This window comes from Ctenocephalides felis, unplaced genomic scaffold (assembly GCF_003426905.1).
Source record: "Ctenocephalides felis isolate EL2017-DRISC unplaced genomic scaffold, ASM342690v1 CF-g0.4_SCAFFOLD_01492, whole genome shotgun sequence".
NCBI lineage: Eukaryota > Metazoa > Arthropoda > Insecta > Siphonaptera > Pulicidae > Ctenocephalides > Ctenocephalides felis.
The window spans coordinates 1877672-1900474 of NW_020537646.1; the positions used below are offsets into that span (position 1 = coordinate 1877672).

At 27.1% G+C, this 22803-nt stretch overlaps 2 protein-coding genes and 1 non-coding gene across 3 annotated transcripts; 2 read left to right on the forward strand and 1 right to left on the reverse strand.

The window, feature by feature from the left end:
* Window positions 1-5003: 5003 nt before the first annotated feature.
* On the forward strand, window positions 5004-5087 carry Trnal-uaa. Its single transcript has one exon. It is a non-coding gene; the product is annotated as a tRNA-Leu (tRNA).
* Window positions 5088-15084: 9997 nt separating this feature from the next.
* On the forward strand, window positions 15085-17313 carry LOC113369912 (pyridoxal kinase-like). Its single transcript, XM_026610530.1, has 7 exons — window positions 15085-15308; window positions 15460-15559; window positions 15754-15897; window positions 15957-16072; window positions 16327-16480; window positions 16578-16769; window positions 17011-17313. Exons 1-7 carry the CDS (start codon window positions 15219-15221, stop codon window positions 17112-17114), a joined length of 900 nt encoding a protein of 299 aa, XP_026466315.1. The 5' UTR covers window positions 15085-15218; the 3' UTR covers window positions 17115-17313.
* LOC113369913 (PRKR-interacting protein 1 homolog) lies at window positions 17314-18338 on the reverse strand. The gene is made up of 3 exons (XM_026610531.1): window positions 18078-18338; window positions 17686-17865; window positions 17314-17544 (listed from the first exon to the last, which is right to left on the reverse strand). The coding sequence occupies exons 1-3, from the start codon at window positions 18174-18176 to the stop codon at window positions 17329-17331; spliced, it is 495 nt and encodes a 164-aa protein (XP_026466316.1). The 5' UTR covers window positions 18177-18338; the 3' UTR covers window positions 17314-17328.
* Between the last annotated feature and the right edge of the window lie 4465 nt (window positions 18339-22803).

The following is a 22803-nucleotide window of genomic DNA, read 5'->3' on the forward strand; positions in this document are numbered from 1 at the left end:
TGTGATTGATTGGAATTATCAACAAAAATTTAGATTTATCGACTGTGATATCTGATTTAAAAATATAAATAACTTATTATCACTCTTAATTATAATATATTACATGACTTCTTTGAAATACTACTAAAATTATTTCTAGCCGTTTTTAGGGAATTTATGTATGAACAAACTTTTGAGAGTTAATATCTGGATATGAATGTAATTAAACTCGAACTAGATCTTTCTATAAAATTTAATCGAGTAAATTGTTTTAAGTAGAACTAGCTAGTTATTTTTTGTTATATAAAAGCTGTAGTTAGCAGCAGTTTTGGTATTTCTGTTAGCTAAAGGGAACCTATATCAATTTTAATACCACGGGCACAAAGTAATCTGTGGCATTTCAAATATTATTTGTATTACATTAAATCCTATAATTGGGGGAAACGTTTGGAATTTGTCTCGGATTATGGCTGTGGCTGTGGCCGTGTCCTTCCGTAATAACCAATAAATATAAACACGCCACATAACAGATGTATTTCATATTTTTATAGTTTCTGTGCCATTCGGAAAAGGAAAGGTGTTACTGAAATGGCACATAACTACATTAATATATTCATTTTTAAATTTAACATAATTAAAAAAAAAAAAAACCAATTACTTGCTATATGAACGAGATCGGTGCATGGATTCTAAACCAGTTTTAATCCATAGAACGTTGTTTGTAGTATCGCTTGTATTATTATATTAAAAAAATATATCATAATTTTGATACAACCTGTTTTTATCATTTTTCTTTATTAATCATTAATCATTTTTCTACTAAACCAGAGTAAGATCTATAATTTTTTTTAATCTCATATCTTAACAGCAATTAACCTTACGTCCTATGAGCTGTTGCCTGAAACTTCTCCATACTTCGTGTTTTTAGATGGTTAATCCATCCATATTTGATGATTTTATTATTAGAATTTATCTCATAGGACTGACCTTTATTGGTGTAGCAATGCCGGATTAAGGGCTATTTTCACTTGAAAACATATTGCTATCTATATTTCCAAGTAAAAACCGTTGTCACTACTGTCTGACAACACGCTGGCGAAGTGGGTATCGAATCCGGACCTCTGAATCAAAAGATCTATACATGAAATCAAATTTTGAGTATTCGTGATTGTTAACTTTTACTTCTAGAATGGGTTCTTACCATTCCATGCTGATTTTTTGCATAATGCAACAGCAGGAAGTTCTATTCATGAACAGATTTGATTATTTACTAAACAAAACCATTGTACAATCTTATTGCTTTGATTCTAATGTTTTTCAACATTTAATCGATATACGTAAGTTATATACATTATTTTCGAGTTATATCTTGCACTGCTCTTCGGTTATATTTTTGGTCACTTGTAAATTTTATACTGATTTATTGATTTCGTTAAATAATTAATTTATTTATAATCTCATTTTTAAAAGGATTACAATTCATGCTAACATGTATGTAGATTATTATTTTATCCAATGTGTGAAAATTCTTTATATTTTTTATCCCACGAGATATCCTCATTATTTTTTTAATTAACAACTTTCTCTACTAGACCATACCTTAAAGTGTTGCCCTTTGCACTCGAACGAATGTGTCTGTATTTTTAACCTCCTAAAATAACAAATGGACCTTATTCAAATTGGCGAAGGACAACGACGGCACACGCCAACTATCATATGATCGTTCGCGCCTTCGTAGGAGCGTGCAGGCCGCGTGTCGCCACTTTCCGAAGGAAACCAGGACGCATGTCGGAAACCGATATGAGGCGCGTAATTTGAAAAACGTGCACTACATAGATTTCGAATTATGTTATTAGCGAAAATGAATGGGGTTAAATGTGGTTAATACTAGAATAATACGTTTTAAGTGTTTGTACAAGCGTTATACCCCAGTCACAAGTCACGTGCAAGGTTATATAACAATAAGTAAGGCTATTGATATAAGTATCGTGCTATTTGATAAGTGTTATCTTCAGTTTTAAATAGAATGTGTGATGTACCTTCTGTTGTATTTCATAGAAATAAATATGGCAGAGATAAACTATTTAGCATGAGAAGTTTGTAATTAATTAATATTTACTTCATAGAATTTTATACAAAGCAGTTGTTTATATTTGCTAAATTCATAACATTTATAAAAATAATTAAGTTTATAATATTATCATTAAATATTATTAATATTATTTATAACGAATGGAAAAACAACTATTGAGTTGTAAAACATGTCACTATTAGGGTTTGTCGGTTTACAAAAACCGTTTTTAAAAACCGTTTTTTGGCGAAAATTATGGAATTCGAAAACCGTTTTTTTAGTGAAAAAAGTCGGTTTCACTGTATAAATGGAAAATGACAAGTATAGCCAAATATCTTTTATATTTGGCTATACTTGTCATTTTCCATTTATACAGTGAAACCGACTTTCATAGATGAAAGCATTTTGATTCTTGAAATCATATCTGTTCAGTAGCATTTGATATCTTATTAGTCTGCAATGGTTCCCAGAAAGGTTTTGTATATATTAATTTAGATTTTTATACCAGTGTATATATTAATTTAAATGAGTGTGACTTCTTCTTGAAGAAGTAACTTCCTCTACTCAAACTTAAAAAAAAAAGTTTTATACTCCAGAAGCCACAAAAAAAAAACAAAAAACTTAGATTATTATATCAGGCTCCAAAAACATTAAGCATAATTTGGTCGTAAGTATGAGAGTATTTTCTATTTCAGGTAATTTTGTGAGTAAACAAAAGACACGTCTCAGTAGCATTTGATAGTCGTTCTCAGTTTTCTGCAATCATATTTTATTAAACAAAAAAAAACAATAGAATGTTTAAAATTAATTAATTAAAATTGCTCGAAACATGCAATACTCGAGTTTAGCTTAATTGTTTTTGAAACTAAAATTGATATTAATAATTAAGTATGTATCAACATATTATAATAATTAATTTTTTTATTTATTTTTTTAATTTAATGAATTTTTTTATTTAAAAATGTATTTTTATTTATTCGAAAACTTTTCTTTCACTATCACAAAAATATTTTCATTCTTATATGTGAAAATGATGCATGAATAACGAATAATTATTTTCAAAGTTATTAAACCAAGATAAACTATTATTTTTTTTCTACTAATTAAAATTAAAATAAAATTGTTTAGTCAAATACTGCTCTAAATCACATTACATTTGCGGATAAATTACAGAATATTCGAGCAAAATTTATTTTCTAAAACCGGTTTTTTAGTAAAATTAAAATGCGAAAATAAGTTTTCTGAAATGTCGGTTTTGTATAAACCCTAGTCACTATAGTATACAATGTCCCTTTTACGGCTCACAAATGTAAATTTCACAAATTTACTAAATGTCCTTATCTGGACAGTTGTAAATAAGAGTATAAAAAAATTATACATCATGAACTGAATGAAATGAAAAATATGCGCAGTCAAACAAAATACCAGATATTTCGAAAAAAGTTAGAAAGAACCCAAAACTCTATATTTAAATAATATCATGAAAAATTAATATCAAAATTAATATTATTATGTAACATTTTATTAAATATAAAATTTATGTATTTATTATTTTTTGATGATTTTCATGACTTTGTCTAAATTTAATCTAATCTATTTTGATAAAATTATGAATAAAAATACTAGCAACAACCTTAATTAAAATAAATATAATTCAAATTCATATAAAATCACCTCAAGCAAAAAGTATATTATATTGAACGTTCTGCTTACATGGGCGATTTAGAAAATTGCTAACGTAAGCAGAGTGGCGCAGTGGAAGCGTGCTGGGCCCATAACCCAGAGGTCCGTGGATCGAAACCATGCTCTGCTAGTTGAATATTTTTATACATTTTTGCAATATTTTATAAATAATTTATTACTGTTATTGAATATTTATTTAAAAATATATGAAAAGCGAAAAATAAGAAGGTTCTAACTTTTAAAATTAAGATAAAAATTAAAAATTTTAATTTCATTTGTTCTATAGGATAGATACTGTACATATTGTTATGAACATTAGATACTGTACATTTTGTTATTGAATTATATCGCTGTACAGGTGTGCTTAATAAAAATCAATAAAATATTTTAATTAACACAGATTAATTTTATCGCTACCGAAAACATAAATATTTTTAGTATGTATCAAGAATCATAGCACTTATTCACATAATTAATGAATTGATAAATTAACACGTTAGAATTCATTTACAGTTATAGAGTAGAGATATTTTTATTTGCTTGAAACCTCTAAGAGATGATTTCTGTATATTTTTGCTGACGAGGATATAAATCATTTTACTGTGCGTTTACAAGAATTGTATATGATGACTTTCAAATTTTATTGCTGATCTTAAAAACGGCTTGGCCGATCGTCGAGCAAAACTCGTCAAGAACCGTCCTTATCGAATTCCATTCCATCTCCATAAAACTGGTTTTAAATTAAATTTTTTTTTGAAATAACGTCGAACAATGCCAAAATTTTGGCTTACATACACATACTTTTTCTAATTTTAGTTAAACGATTCAGAATGACTTAAAATATCCACACATACAAATTTATCACATGCTACATTCGGAACATGTAGCATGTAATTTTTTTTTTTGACTTAATATATCCACACATACAAAATTTATCACATGCTACAGTGGGAACATGGATTTTTTTTTAATTTGAAAATTTGCTTTATTTGACTTAAATACATACATTGATTTTTACATAAAGATACAAATTGTACACATCTATTCTGGGAATATCATTATACTATCATAATATAATATTGTATATGCAAACAAAATTATATTATGATAGTATAATGATATTCCCAGAATAGGTGGTATACAATTTGTACCTTTATGTGAAAATCAATGTATGTATTTAAGTCAAATAAAGCAAATTTTCAAATTAAAAAATCACATGGTACATGTTCCGACTCAAAAGTAACGAGGATTTACGGTCAATTCAGCACGAGTCAGGTTGGCCGAGCGGTCTAAGGCGCCAGATTTAAGCTCTGGTTCCCGAGAGGGAGCGTGGGTTCGAACCCCACACCTGACATTGAATTTTTATAGTTTTTTTGTTTACAATTTGCAAAGACAAACTTATATTCTTTACTACCCAATTTTTTTTCTTTTAATTCTTGTAATTTCTTTAAAATTATGATAAATTATTATAAGTCACAAGATTACTTTATTTATCAATTCCTTTAATCTTTTGTCTCTATGCACATTTGAATATGCTGTTTCTATATAATCATAGGTAAAATAAAATATTATATAAGGTATAATAAAAGTATTATTCTCCATGGTAATTTACATATTGCAATATCATTGTTTAACTTTGTCACACGTGTCTATGGCATCATGATATCAGTAGGAAAATATATTTTTACAACCGTTGTTTCTTGTATAGTTGTCCAATCTATAAAACATTAACAAGATGTTCTACATTAATAAATGTTTGTTATTTGTACTTAGTTTCTTTTCTAATACTTAGTCTTTTGTAAATTTCTATTTAACTCATGCATTTTTTAAAACCAATTTTTATGCCTTTTTATACGATTAAAATTAAATGAAAATGATCAAATGATCACATTAAAATTAAGAGATTAAAGATCTCTAAAACAACTGTTAAAGATCATTCATGATCTTTATGTTAGGTTTTGATGATTTGACTTTAGAACAATTGAATGTCATTATAGTTAGTAAAATTTCAGTTTATTTTAGGAACGATGTTTATTTTATCATCGTTGCAGATAAATCAAAATCAAATGATGTATGCCAGATATCTATAAATAAACATTTTTTTTAAATCGCGTAAACAGATTTGCAATTTTTGCAGTGAAACTGATTCGCAAAACATTTGGATTCGGTTAGTTTTTTTTATTATATGAACCAACAAATACATAAAAAAGACATGTACTAATATTATTAATTGCATAAAGTAGTTTAGTTCGCAATCTTTTTATCAAAATAATTTGCTATAAGTTGAACCATTAACCGGTTTTTAGATAATTGAAATAAAATCATTTGCAATCGTTTCAAAAAAGATAAAATAGTTTTGCTTTTCTATTTTTAGCGTCTATCTGTTCAAAAATTTCGTTACGGTAGTTAAACATTGATATCAACTTCAAAATTACGCATTACATTATTTTACAGTTCTTCATCCTGGTTCTTTAGATGTTTTGAATTTTCTGTAAAGTTAAAGATTTTGTTCTCCGAAGAACTAACTTAAGAACCTATTAGAAATTTACGTCAATGAAATCAATATTAACAAAAATATTGAATATTCATAACAAACTAGATGACCCGACAGACGTTATCCTGTAACCATGTCTACAACTTTTTAATAAATATACTAATATTTACCGTATACCTAAAAATAATAATTATTGTTTTTTAAAATTACTCTTTACGCCAAAATGCATATACATTTATAATATGAGCGATTTAAATGTAGAACTGCTTTAAATAAAATGATGAGTCTCAATTCCCACACTATATTAGAAATTGAAGTCTTTTAAACTGGTACTTCATTTTGGCAGTAATAATGTAGACATTTCATTTTTCTTATTCATAATCATAAATTTAGTATACATATTCCAACATTGTCTAGGTTCATAAGCAAATTAAAATTTTTGGCAGATGATAGTTTTCATTTGTTTTCAATGCAAACAATGACATGTCGTTTTTTGCATTTATTTCTACAATATTGCACATACATCCCAGTACTTTATAATCACATTTCCTTAACAAACTTCAGAAAGCTTTATCAAAATCCGATTAATAGTTTAGGAGGAATATACAGTGCTTGTAATTTAATATGAACTTTATATAATAGCAATAAAGTTCAAATTGATTCTACGTTTTAGTTAGAAAACGTTTGTATGTGAAAAAGAAAAAGGCTGTTTTTAAGGTTTTCCCGGCAAATTATTAGATTTTTTCTCGCCATAAGAATCATCCTTGGACTTCAAAGAACATTTTAAAAAAATAATTGGCCAAATTGGTTCAGGCGTTGTTAAGTTATGCGCTTACCAACACATTTTGCTATTCATTTTTATATATAAGATAACTTAACAAAACACATATTTTTTATATGAAGTCATTTTGTCCCTGCTTAAAAATTCTAATTTTGCAATTATCTAAACAATAATATATTATTCTTTGAGAATCTGTATTTGAAACTAAACTACTCAATTCAACTTAAAACTATTTTATACTTTTTATAAATAACTTTAGAAATATAAATGTTTTCTTGTAGAAATAATGAAATATCCTTTTAGTTCTGAAAACAAGAATTCAATTCTTATATTGGGACCCGTTTGTGGTACATATATGTTAAGAAGCATATATTCTGAATGATTTAATTAAATTCTTAAACATGTTTTTAGATAAATGCTTTGGGTACTTAAAAAAAATTGTATTTAAATTTACAATTACTTGTTTTGATTTAGAATATCATCAGTATTAGATCAAATTTTATAATAGTAACATAAATAAAATGCAGATAGGCCAAAGTTTAGTCACGTCGAAGAAGAACTATCATGACAAATCACAACCGCACATAAGAATTTTTTTTTATCAAAATCGGTTTTTAGTCATCATAAATTAAACTTATAACCCAGATCAAATATCGAAGAACCAGCATTATCTCGACCAATGGGTCTACCCATTCCCCTCCGCCGTCGGGGCTCAACTAACAGCCGGGGAGCAGGGTTATATGACCTCGGGCCATGACAGATGCGGTGCCAATACGATTTGTTATTCATGGCCTGGACCCCGTTTTCCGCATCTCTTTCTACTTCGCTTTTATATTTACTACCAGTACGCTGAAACTAGAAGAATGCCTGCCCAGAAGTGCATTCAGTGTTGCTTGCACCCCTTCTATGAAATGGGAGAAAATATACGGGAAAGCGGTGGTATATGTTCAACTTTCAAATTTAATATTCTATTTTTCTAAATAAAATTTTTCTAAATTTTTGCTTTGTGATGAATGTAAACAAAATACACATTAACACTCACGGGACGGCACCGATTTCAAAACAATCTACTGTACCGGCTGTATTTCATTGTATATGTTATGCAAATTGTTTGATAAAAATTTCGTCATTGAAAGACATACATTTATAATATTAATTTATTTTTGATCATCTTATAAAAAATGGTGACGTTCAAAACAAATTCCAAAATGCATAGCTGGTTGATTTTGACATGTTTTACAATAAAATGTTGTTCGCAATACAATCCCTTTTTTTTCTCTTGCATTCAGAAAATGCCACTGATTAGTCAGTATATTTATATGAAAAGTCAGTATGAAATGTCTATTTGAAACTCATCTTCACTATTGCTTAAGTCACAAAATTTACCATATTTAAAAGCGCTCGGTCGTTTTTAATATTTAAAAAAAGACTACATAGCAAAGAAAAAGGCTAAAAATACTACTAAACTAACTTAAAATTATTTTCAAAATACAACACTGTTTATCACTTCTATATGTAATTTATTCAACGTTTCGATGCAGACTGAGTCATTGTTTATAAAATAACCTGTGTCTCAGGTTATGTTTGTCCACTCAGGTGGACACCCGTCCCCAAAGAGTTAAGTATATACATATAATAATAATAAATGGTAGTCTACCCGAAGGCAGGTCCATGGTGTGAGAGCCACCACAACAAATGATTTCCTTGCCCTTCATCCCATTTCCACTATTCCCTATCCCCATTTTTTATTTCATGTATTTTCCTTTCCAAACTTCTGTTTCCATGCTTCTTGATCTTGTGCTTCGGCTTTCAGTTCCCTGTATTTTCTCTTCTCGCCTAAGTCGTCAATCGTCTGCATTCTTCTCCTTCCCATTCCTTTTATTCCTTCTATATACATATATCTATACATATATGTGTATTCTAAGGATTATGATTTTTTTACATCTCAAAGCCAACTTAAGACTCATGGCCAACTAGTGTTGCCACAACACATTTTCTTCTATAAATAATGTTTTTAAAAATATTATTGAACAAATGAAAAAAATTGCTTTATTGCCTACCGTACATCAAGCATTAGTGATATCTACTACTGCTTGAAAATGCTGATAACAGACTAAAATATATTTTCAAATTAACATCGTTTTTACCGAGAGTTGCTGCTTCTAATTAACTAAATAGGATTATTATTAAATCAATTATAGATAGTATAGTAATGGGTTACCGTTACAACATGAGAGAAGCTTGAGCTCTAAATATGAAATATTCATTAACAATTTGTCATTGAGTTCAGCTGCTTACTACCATTATTTTCAATACAAATAACAGTCAGAACGTAGCGAGTCCCAATATCTGCTGTGCTAATTATCTAATGAAGTGTCCTTTTGTAGATGGCAACTTAAAATATTGCCTCATCTCCATGTGATGAAATTATTATTATAGTTTTCGTATTGAATCATAAATTATTTCTTGATACAACAATGTCCAGAAACGCTGTTGTCACATAAAAATATCTAGTCCAGTCATTTAAGCTTAAATTAGGTAAAAATTTCGGAATTCCAGATACCCAGCTCTAAGTCTGTAAATACTTGTATATTGACACCTAAAAGTTGTCTCAAAACCTACATAGAGTGTACGAAACATATGTAGGTTTTGAGACAACTTTTAGGTGTCAATATACAAGTATTTACAGACTTACAGCTGGGTCCCTCGAATTCCGGGGTGAACTTACTATAATGACTGAGCTATTTATATTCCCAAGTGAAAACCTATGTGACGGCTGCTTGACATCAGGCTGCCTAAGGCAGGTATCAAATCTGCATCTATATGTATATTATGGAAGCCCATAGCCCTGACCACTAATTCACGGAAGAGATAAAAAACGAGAATTTAAAAACATAATAATGGTTTTATTTGCGTTTTGGAAAATTAATTAAAATTTAAGAAAAAAATGCGTCTATAATTTTAAATTGTGTTTACAAATTTTAAAATAAAAAATAATAAGTTTAAAATCTTAGTTCAATATTATTTTGTTATTTTTGTTTCATAGATTTAATTTACACAGAATTATGACGATACATTTTTGAAAACAAAACATATCGTATTATAATTATTTATTAGCGTCATTATTATTTATTATTATATATTATGTACATATATAATCTCTCGTGTCTGATTTGTCTAACTGATAATGTTATCAAGTAATTTTGTGTGATATTTCATTAATTACATGGTTACTATAGAATTTATTGCTTACAGATATATTATCATATTGGAATAGAATAATTTTTGTTGTACTAATGTATGTTATTCAATATTGACGCAAACATAAATAGTTACGCATTTTAAATAATGAAAACCATAAATCAAGCACTCTCAAGTGAATTTTTTAAATCTGTATTTTTAAATGTTAGTTATTTTTCAATTTAATAATTCATATTTTATTACTTCAGAGGATCTCTTCAATGGAAGAGACCTCTAAACGCCAAATATAACTTATCACATAGGCTAATAAAAACATTGTCTTCTGATTGTCTATTAAATAATAAATAAAAATGAAAAAAAATATTTTACTTAATTTTATTTCGAACTCGAATATAATAATATGGTAAATATTAATTTTAAAAGTTTTAGCTAGTTTGAAAAGTACTAATACCTACTAGGGTAGCAACCATTTTATTATTAATTTACTTAGTTTTATTTCGAACTCGAATATAATAATATGATAAATAATAAATTTAAAAATTTTAGGTAGTTTGAAAAATACTAATACCTACTAGGGTAGCAACCATTTTATTATTAATTTACTTAGTTTTATTTCGAACTCGAATATAATAATATGATAAATAATAAATTTAAAAATTTTAGGTAGTTTGAAAAATACTAATACCTACTAGGGTAGCAACCATTTTATTATTAATTTACTTAGTTTTATTTCGAACTCGAATATAATAATATGATAAATAAAAATTTAAAAATTTTAGATGGTTTGAAAAATACTAATACCTACTATGGAAGCAACCTTTTTATTATTAAAAATATTTATATTTTAATAAAATAAAAGGTAATTCTTTGTATCAATTTTTAACCCTGTTTGCCACTATATTTCTGGCCACACATTGCAAGTGATACTTATCCTATAAAGGAGAAAATTGAATTGATATTATCTTCTGCTTTGCCGATGATCGACGATGTGTGAAAAAGAATTAAATGTAGAATATGTTTAACATTGAATCATAATTATTTTGAAAAATGTTAAGTTGGAGACACATGCATTCGATTTACTTATTTAAAACACTTGCCAATATTCTCAACTGATTAGATAAGGCTTAATTACATACATATTTGATTGCGGTTGTAATTAAATGATTGATAGTTTTGATACATAAATTTGTCTTATTAGTTACTTATTTGAATTGTAATAATAGAATTTTATTTTATATTAGCATTAAGACGATTGCTTTAAAAATATCAAACAAAAATTCATGTCTTATTTTAATTTGTTTAGAACCACATTTTCAAATTTGTCATTAATTTATGCTGCATAGTGCATACTATATGTATCAATTAGAGAAGCCAGTACTAATAATTCAAAATAATGTTAATTATTTTTTCCATAGCAATATGTTAACGCTTCTTCACTTCAATATAGATTTTTTCTTATTGTTAGATAATAAACCAATAAACAATGCATTACCTTACGCCAAAGTAAATATTTATACAAGAATAGTTACGATTGAAAATCAGATCGAATTACAATAAAAGCGTAATGAAATGGCCGCTGGTTATTGAAGTCAACATATATATAAAACCAAAAACATTCCTTATACAAATATCAGTAGTTTGTCTAAACACATACACCAATTGAAATAATCAGAAAGTACAAAACATACCTCTCCTATTTGAAAAATCCAACCCTATAGACTAAGTAAACATTGGTACTAATTTTATTCATTGTTGTTTTAAGTCAAATATTTATTTTGGTCGTACAGTGCCACTCAGGCCTGATCGATTCTCAATTTTAATACTGATATATATATATATATATATATATATATATATATATATATATATATATCAGTATATATGTCTGTTGATAAAGAATTATATAGGTTTAACGAAAGGCAACCCATCGGTTAACCATTCATATAACCATCACATTCTTTGTGACGATTATATTAGATTTATATATGATACTTTTGTGTGTTTTGAGTTTAACCAATTTTTTGGTTTCATCCGATGAAGAATATTTAGATTTTATTTTGAAATACATAAAACATATAGATTTTCCCCACAATTTAATTGAGATAGGGTTCACATGTGTATCATAAGGTCTTTGGATTAAATTCATTATTGACTATAATAATTATTATTGTACATACAATAATTTTATGTAGTATTTTGTTTAAAAACTTCAAACGTCATTTTTACATAAATATTTTTAAAAAGTCATTTTTTTTAAAAACGATATTCAAAATTTCATGTTCAAGTATATTCATTTCTTGAAGCATATAAAAGGTGTGTGATATAAAATATATAATATTATTGATATTTAGTAATGAATCGCTATTTATAAATTATAAAATTTAAGTCTTTAAACGAATTATAATTCAAATGAGAATTTGAGAATCATGGATAAATTTGAACAATTTATAAGAGCCTATTTATCCTTTATTTTATCAATTATATAAATAGTTTTCAAATACCAAACTTCCAGAAGGTGAAGTTTGTTTTCGCAAAAAAAAACAATTTGCTAATTATGTTTTCTCAATGTTTCAAGTCACTCTGAATCCAATGAGACAAAATTTGAGTCATACGATTAATTTATTTAAGCTTCGATATTTCGTCTCTAAAATAGCTACGCCGCGCGATTGTTTTGCAAAAAAGTCCAAAATATTCAAAATATATAAAAAAATATTTTTTTCAGAAGAGTTAAAAAAATTCTTAGTTCTCAAAAATCAAATATATATATATATATATATATATATATATATATATATATATATTAACAATCCACACCAAACAAGGTAATTTTTTTTTTATTAAATATTAATTCTGAAAAAAGGGATATCCCACGTCCTCGTAACGTCGAATAAATTTACATTTTTTAATTAAACATTTTTCTAGAAAAAAGTTGGTCTGAAGTTCAGATGTTTAAAAATCATTCAATAATCCAAAAATTAGATTGCAGAAAATTTATTAGGCATTACATATTAAAATAATATACAAAAATCCAAATATTCAAAGAATTTTAAAAAAATCGACATTTTTGAAATAAAATATTACAAACTTCATAATTTAAAAGAAATGTTTTGATGCACAATGCGTAAATTATATTTCTTGAAATAAAAATTTAGAAGAATTAGTTAAGTAATTATAATTAAAATAAGAATTTGAGAATCATATGCATAAATAATTGAACAATATTGTCAATAATATATATATATATATATATATATATATATATATATATACATATATATATTATTAACAATATAATATTAAAATATAAAATTTTCGTCCATTAATCACGTGAGGCTTTTAGGTAGAGGGGGGTTTAACAAAAAATCATGACAAATCACAAAAAATCACGGTAATCCTCGGTCCTGTATATATATACGTATATATATATAAATATATATATATATATATATATATATATAATTAGCTCACTTTAAATTATTTAGAAGATCAAGGCGATTTGCGGGTGCTCGTATTCAAATACTAGTGCCTTCTATAGTTCTCGCGCTAAAAAACTATTTTGAAATTTTTATTTTCAATCCAAACTTTTTCGGACATCCAAAAATTTCAGTATGTTCATAATTACTTGCAAGAATATTTTTAAATTTTCATTTAATTTTAACGCATGTGTAATATTAATTTTTGGGTTGTGAAACATTTTGGGGATTGTATGTGTTTTATTCTATTGAACTAATCAAAGCAAGAAAAAAAAGCCTCTCGTTATCAAACATAATTCGCGAAGTTAATAATTTAACAAAGTATCAATGTTAACATTGGTACTTTGTTAAATTATTAACTTCCCGAAGGGTAAGTTATTGTAATGGGCCGAAAATCGAAATTGAAAATTTTTACATTTCTCGACGTTTTGAAGGTTTCTGAACATTTTGGCATACCTCAGAAAAAATTGATGTGTGTGTATGTGTGTGTGTGTGTATGTATGTATGGATACAAATTTCCAGTCACGTTTTCGGGCGCACGGATCAACCCATTTGAATGGTTCAAAAAACATTCGATTCCTATTGATAGGGAAAAGGGCTGATTAGTTTTTGGCAAAGGCAGGCCCAGCCTTTTCGAAGATACGGAGCTAAATATGTAAAAAATGACAAGTTTTTGAGAGAACTAAGCGTCCGATTTAAGTGATTCAAAAAACTTTCTGCGTGTCTTAACAAAATAATTGATTTTGAGAAAAAAATATTTCAACATTTTTTTTTCAAAAAAAAATTTTTTTTGTATATCGAAATTAATTCAGATTTTATTTTTAATTCTGGCTATAGTTCTAATATACTTTAAACAAATAATTTCAACTTTGCAATTCAGTTTATATAATTCTTATAAATATTAGATAATGTTACAATATTAATATAATCTATTTAAAAACATTCAGTATTCCTCGAACATTTCGTTACGGTACCGGAAGTTCCAGCAATTTTCCTTAAGGCACGATGCCATACACCCCACTAGTTTTAATTTAATTTTTCATTATTTAAAATATCTAAAATTGCATCGTATACTCTCCTAATTGATATAGCAAGAGCCAAATTGTATGTATTCATCTTTACTTTTCCATCGTGTATTAGATTGTTGTTTTAAAGTTTAAAAAATATTGTCCAAAATTAGTAAAAGATGCAAAGAATTTATATTTTTTTTTAATGATATTGAAAAAACTGTATTATAAATTTTATATCCAAATTTCGTTTTGGCGCCCCCTAAGGCGTGCGCCCGCATTTGTTGCATGCATTGCATTCAAGGCAGGACCGGCCCTGCTTATACCAATATAATGTTTAATTCTTTCATTAATTCGTTCCATCGCTGTGAATCTTATTTGAAATTGACTTCTCGTTCAGACAGCACGTGTGTCAGGAAAATTGTCAACTTGCTTTGTATTGATTTTTTGACACAACTTAACCTACAATAAATTTTTAACTTATTCTATTTTAAATTGCAATTTTTATTTATCTATATATTATTTTAAAATGTGCACAGATTTGTCGAGAGTTTTGTCTATTCAGAGTCATGTAGTGTCAGGATATGTTGGAAATAAAAGTGCCACTTTTCCTCTGCAAGTAAGTATTGTTAAAATACTTACAATTTAATTGTAAGTAAAAATTACAAATTAATATATAAATGTAAATATATATATATATATATATATATATATATATATATGACTTTACTCTTAATAGTGGCAGAAAACTAATTGTATCTGAACTTTAGGTATTAGGATTTGAAGTGGATACTATCAATTCCGTGCAGTTTTCTAATCATACTGGATATAAACATGTACGAGGGCAAGTTCTAACGGACAAGGAATTAGGTAATGGACATCAAATTAACATGCATTATTTATTAAATAAATTTGTAGTTTGTTCGAGAAATTTATAGTTTAATAAAGAATTGTACACTTTATATGCTGAATAAACGGAAACGATATGAAGTTTTAATCAATATTGTAACTAATTTAATTGGGATATACATATTAAATTTAAAAATGTTAAACAACTATTTTAGGAGAGCTGGCAGAAGGGTTAGCATTGAATGGTATCAATGTCTACAGTCACTTATTAACGGGTTATGTAGCTAATCCAGATTTTCTTAAAACAATTGCAAACGTCGTTAAGGAATTGAGAGAAAAAAATCCAAAATTGACATACGGTAAGACTTTTAATATACTGCTGTACAGCATGATTATAATCATATTTTTTATATTTTAGTTTGCGATCCAGTGTTAGGTGATAATGGAAAAATGTATGTTCCAGAATCATTATTACCAATTTATAGAGAATTAATTATTCCATTGGCTGATATTGTTACTCCAAATCAATTTGAGGTAATATTTATAAACGGTATCGATATATATTCTTCGTTACTTGTTGAATATATTTTAGAATCATATCTAATTTGTAATAAAATTCCATTCATGCCATTTTTTGCAATTTTAAAGCAATATTTACCCCATTTCTATCTTTGATATAATTTAGTTTATAAATATGGCTAGAAAAACAAAATCTTGTCTAAAAATTTTATCATTTGCCATAGATTTGATATTTTGTAATTATAGTAAAAAATAGTATTTGTTTTAAGGTGGAGTTGCTCACTGGTTGCAAAATTCATAACATTGACGATGCATGGAAATGCACAGAATGGTTTCATAGCCGTCATGTGCATACAGTTGTTGTTTCAAGCAGCGATCTAGGGGATAAAGACATTATACTTATGTTGGGCAGTCAAAATGAAGGTAATTGTAAATATAAAGCTTTAAAAGAAGACCTAAGTTTTATACATAGTTTGTTCTTTTAATATTACTTTATTCTTCATATCTTGCTTTGTTTTAGATGGGAAAAGAACACGAGTGGTACTGAAGATTCCTAAAATTAATGCCTCATTTACAGGAGTAGGAGATTTATTTGCAGCATTATTTTTGGCACATTCACAAAAAACAAGAGATTTCAAACTATCCCTCGAAAAGTCAGCTGGCACTCTTCAGGCAGTACTAAAACGAACTCTAGAATATTCAAACTTAGCTGGTATGTGCAATATCTTATTTTGAACTATATATTCATGCCATTTTCTATTTACTAGTTAATGAAACTTCAATCTTATAGCTTGCATTTCATCATAATAAATTTCATATTTGGTAAATAACGATAGCGTGAAAGAGAAAACCACTAAAAAAAGACATATCTTTTGGGGCAAATTTGCCACTTCTACACATTTATAGTTCCTTAGTGCTCTATACATTCACTGATATGTTTTTTTTATTGTCAGGAGGTGATACTTCCAACATGAAATATATTGAGCTAAAATTAATCCAAAGTAAAAAAGATATAGAAGATCCACAATTATGCTGTAAAGCTGAGGTAGTATCTTGATATGTGAAGTTCTTGAACATAATTGTGTTCTTAAAAATATGAAAATTTGTGTATTTATATTTAAAGTCAACTTATTTTCTAAAAATTACGATAGCTTATAATTATGTGTTATGTGAATATGATTATCAATTGTTAAATCAATGTATTCTTTATATGTTACTATTATATATTATTAAATTAATATATTTTTTTATCTGCTTTATTATGTTTATTCTTATTTTGTTTCTTCATTTGAAGTATCACTTTCATCATTTGAATTATCACTGTCCGGTACATTTTTATCACTTTCGGTTTTACTGTCAATTTTCACTTTCTTAATCTTGTTTTTTGCTTTTTTTTTCAATCGTTTCACGCGTTTTTTAGCTGTTCTCTCTTCTGCTTCTTTTTTATTCATTTCTATTTTATTATGATATTCTTCTTCTAACTTTTCCTGAAATAGAAATTAGTTAACAAATTAAGATTAAATAATACTGTTGCAAATATTTGTTAAAGTTAAAATGAGTTAATCATTTTAACTTGAATAAAATTATTTCCACTATTTTTAAATTAAATAAAATAAAGCTATTAACACCTTTTGTCCTTTTTCCTGTATATATTTTTGTCTGGCATATTCTTTTCTCCTGAGGTGACGATATACATGAAATTCTCCTGATCCTGCACCTGCACTAGAACCCATAACATTGCGTACAAAGTCAGGAACTGAAGGGATATTTTTACTTTTGATAGGCTCTGGTATGATTACAGGTTTTTCCTAAGAATATTGAAATGATTAGTTAGATGCTAGAAAATCGTGTAATCATTTTGTAGGCCTTGACAACATGACTGCATATCAAGAGCTTACACTTGATTAAATAACAAATCGAAGGAAGCAGCTATCATATCAAGTATTTCTTAAAAAAAAAAAAAAAAAAAATTACAATCATGCAGTTATTTTATTAGGCATATCGAATAACAAGAACGTACAGGATTCTTCATCAATTTTTCAAGTTTTAATCGTTGCAAATCTGCCAAAGTTTTGATTACATTCCTCTTAGGCACCTCACTGTCCTGAGTTAAGTCCATATTCTTCAAATGAATATAACGTTTAGGTATTAGGCACAAATAAAAGAATAATATTATGTGCGTCTGTTAATTTACACTTTGCATGAAACATCAAACATCAATTAATTTTGGCCCTAGACAATACTAGAATATGATATATTCACGTTTCCATAGATAAATAAGCATAACGTTTCTCTCTACCGATTTTCACTTTCAGAAGGAATACTTAAGGGATCCACCGCTCAGACGTGATGGCGCTGCTTTTGGCATTCAAATTAATGGCGCAAAATTTGAAATGAAAGTTAATGAATTTTAGTAACCGGGTATTTGAAACTAAATTTTGTATTACAATCGTATTATGTTTTGTAATAATACAATAATAACAAAAATATACTAGATAATATTATATTATAGTAAATATACAATCAAATTGAAATATAAATCAACATAAACACTGCCAGTTTAAATATACATGATACCTAATCTACTGAGATAACTTCACACTTTTTAAACTTATTAATATAAACATTTAGTGAAATTTAGTGAATAATGCATTATAGTATTAGTTCATTACATCGTCTGCCATCCTTAACTCTTATTAACTAATAATCATCAAAATTCTTAAGCATTCATTTTCTGCCAAGTACATTCAGATCCGTGAGGAGTGGTAATCTAATTTTAAACATGCTGAACCTCCAGCCAACTGATCTTTTAAATCGTGTGTTATCAGCAGCTTGATTGTGTATTCACAAGTTCCACAATAAATCATTTTTCATGTAATTGACAACAGTGTTTATGTAATTATTCATATGGATTCTAAACTTGTTATTACAAATGAAGATTTATAAGATCTGCAATAAAGAAATTATATCCCATAATATGTGATTAAAAATCAGTAATTTTTTTAATTACGTACTGTACTTTTATATATTAAACCCTTTAACTACATTCATTTTTAATCAATATTTTGCAATATTAGTTGGGGTAGTTATATAAGTTACAAAAAAACATTTCTGAAAAAGATTTTTTTTTCAATTTTAAATTTTTTTTCTTCGTCAAACATTTTAACATGCTTGAATTGAGTGAATGTAAGATATAATGTATATAAAAAGTCCATGACTTTTTAACAAGATTGAAATGAGTAGATAATGTGGATGTTTTGATTTGAATGAAAAACCATGGACTATCCTGATAGTAAGTTATAATATGAAATTTTCTTACTGATTTATCAAATGTGAATATTTATATTCATTGAAATATATGTTCGTTAATATTATTATGTTTTCGGGTATTAGAACTTCGGTCTGGCTTCATGAGGATTCTACCGAAGCTTTTATTTTCAATTTTTTTTTCAAGTTTTTTTTGAAATTTTTTTTTCCCCAAATTCTTTCACGAAATGAATGACCCCCAAGTTGTTTTTCACTTTCATCATTATCTGATTGATAACTTATCAGAGGAAAGTCAGATTAGACAATATTAGAATACTCTTCTTTTATCTATGATTAGAATACCCCGTGTTCATCATACCCTGGTCAGATCAGTGTTATATTGCCAGGGTTTCATATATTCATCATTTATATATAGTTGTCAATTATTTAGTAATTGATCTTTTTTGATCAACACTTTCCTTAATTTTTTATCAAAAATTAATTTGATTTTAATTATTACTATTTAATTAAAAACGTCAAATTCTATAATTTCTTTAATTAATTTATCATAACCATTATTTATATATTTCAAGTAGTATTAACACATCAAAATAAATGGCACAACATCAAAAGTAGAATCATTTCAACAATCGATATATTAATTTTATATGTCATATAGTCTTTCTAAAGTAAATAAATCTGAAACAAGTTCAAATGTTCATATGAAGTTGTTTAAAAAAATAAACTAGTTGGTTTTGGTATTTTGCCTTGAGGCAAGTTACATGAACCCATACTCTTCTTTTATCTATGCATGAACTTACCGATATGTATAAATTATTGACTTAATCAATAAAAAATAAATTAATTTATGAGTGATGCAAACTATTCCGAGTGGATTTATTCCACATAATTGAAAACGACTTTGCCTTTTACAGTATATCTTCAAATAGGTAAAATTCAATGTTTTAAATTTCTATTTGAATTTCGCGCTTTAAATTGTACAAGTGACCACAGACATTTTGACACATGTTGCAAAGTTCAGTCGCCTCAATTGTCAAAGAAATTTTCGTAAATTAACATGTCCTCGCGTTAATTAAGACTTTTTAATTAAATCTTTGATTAGTTTTAATTAATTCATGCATCAAAACGTGTAATTAATTTAGTAGATCAATTTGATATAATAAATTTATCTTGAAACGTTAATTAACAGCCAAAAAAATGGGTATGTTTGGAAGTGCCTAGGTGTACCTTGAATAGTTTGATAAGTATCTCTTTCAGGGTCTCCATTTTGAATCAATTTTTTGTAATTAAACAATTTATTTACAGCGCCAATGTATCCTTTTATTATATACATGCAATTATCAACAGTATAATTTATGTATGTGCTTTTGTAGGTTATACTTGCGTACTTCTACCACATATCTGTTATTATCGAATTTTAAGTTCACGAAAGTCTCTAATATAAGTCATATGTCGTGTATTATGTAAAGACTTTACTCGGACAATTGCAACAGATCAAATAGACTTGTAAAAGACTAAAGTTATGTAGTGGTTATAAAATAGTGATTTTGTGTCGAGTACTTGAGATTTATGGCAGTTACACCAGAGGTGGTTCGTGAAATGAGTTAGTGTTCTGGGATCTGCTGTAGAGGATATCTTACAATGTAAGTGCAAAGCATGTTTTTTACAAAGTGAGTCCAGAAATATATTTCTGATATATAGAGGCATTTATCGTACTACATCTAATGTACTTATATTATTTCAAATATTCAATATTTAACTTTTATATATATATATATATATATATGTATATATATATATATATATATATATATATATATATATATTAACTGTAAACTGTCCTGGCTGTTGGTAATGTCTTTGGATGTATGATCTGGATTATCAGTACGACCAGGAATTGTAATGGTAGGCTGGACCCGAGCTGTGAACAATTGAATAGTTGTTGAAATATTATATTTGTGATGTGGACTCTCCAGAGTCCACTGGTAGTGTGAAAGGCCTTTAGGACGAACAGCGGTTTGATAGTAATTCGTAAACACAATTCTTCTTTGAATGATACTTTTATTATTCACTATTTTTACAATCAATATTTGTTGATAACCCTTTGGTTATCATATGAGCAAAGACTACATTTTACTGAATTTTACTCCAGGTTTGACTGCCTGTCTAACTTTTGTCTAAATCTTATATACTAATTTCTTGTTCACAACCTATTTACAAAATCTAACAGGAAGCACTAATGATGACCGCGTAACCTTCATATAACTTGCAACGTGTTTTGTAATTATTAAACAAAATAATGATTCGAATTGTTATTACAGTTCAATATTTATATATGCATTAAGTTTTTCTTAACTTTGAATTTAAAGCAGTCAAATAATTTTGAAAATCTTTACTTCAACACAATATATTAAGTCATCTTTAGTGAAACTATAATTTCAGTAGCAATAAATAAAGAGATTTCACTCATAATTTATTTTCTGAAAGTGGTTTACAATTAATGACGGAGTTTGTATTACATGCTACTTTTTATGCTTATAATAATAATATTTCTCAATAATAGGTATATTTTATGCTTGTTTTTCATATTAAATAAAATTAATTGAAAAGTGCTTTGAGAACTTATCCCTTTGTTATCCGATATCATTTATAAAGCAGCCTATGTATACTTTAGTGGAATATTTTCTGGCATGTGCATTATTAATATAGTTGTATACATATATCTGCTGAAAATATTGTTTATATTAAAATATTTGAGTCTATATAGTTTTTTTTAATTATGTATACTTCATTAATTTTTAATACATAAAATTAGTGATGTGCCGACTCGAAAAATTCCCGATTCGAATGATTCGAATCAGAAAAAAACCTGATTCGAATCATGATTCGAATCAACTCGAATCAAGTATATATATAGACAAAAAAAAAAAATCATGGATGTATTAATTTAGTAAAAGTGATCCAAATTTATAATCAAAATTGTCAGTTTAACCAATATAACCGACAAAGTAGAAATTGTAAACATAAATCACTATCAAAAAGTATATTCTGAAAATTATTAAAAATGATGTAATTTTGAGGACGGCTAAAACATATCTTCAAATTAATTTACAATAATAGATTACCAAACAATTGTGCATCACAAAAGCATATAAAATAATATTTGGAATCATGGGTCGATTGTTTATTTTACTATGGAATCAGTAAAGGATCGCATCTAAACTGAGAGCTGAAAGTTAATTTCATTAATGTGAATTTGCCATTACTTACATAATCAGAATTTAACATATTATTTACTGACTTTCTGGTGTTTAGTAATTGTTTCAAAAGAGAATTATATTGAAAGATTCCCGAAACTCGTTTCATAATTTCGAGTGGTTCATTCTGATAACATTTAAAATCTAAAACACTTAATTATTATCAAAATTGGGTATTGATATTTCACGAACAAAATCGCTCTCAGCTCTCGGTAAAATAAA

Excerpts from the sequence above, each read along its gene's own strand:
- LOC113369912 (XM_026610530.1), top strand. The coding sequence starts at position 15,219 with ATGTGCACAGATTTGTCGAGAGTTTTGTCTATTCAGAGTCATGTAGTG. Across the intron at positions 16,073-16,326 it reads TTACTCCAAATCAATTTGAG|GTGGAGTTGCTCACTGGTTG; the intron begins GTAATATTTATA and ends ATTTGTTTTAAG. Across the intron at positions 16,481-16,577 it reads GTTGGGCAGTCAAAATGAAG|ATGGGAAAAGAACACGAGTG; the intron begins GTAATTGTAAAT and ends GCTTTGTTTTAG.
- LOC113369913 (XM_026610531.1), bottom strand. The coding sequence starts at position 18,176 with ATGGACTTAACTCAGGACAGTGAGGTGCCTAAGAGGAATGTAATCAAA. Across the intron at positions 17,866-18,077 it reads AAAAATTGATGAAGAATCCT|GAAAAACCTGTAATCATACC; the intron begins GTACGTTCTTGT and ends CAATATTCTTAG. Across the intron at positions 17,545-17,685 it reads TACAGGAAAAAGGACAAAAG|GAAAAGTTAGAAGAAGAATA; the intron begins GTGTTAATAGCT and ends TTTCTATTTCAG.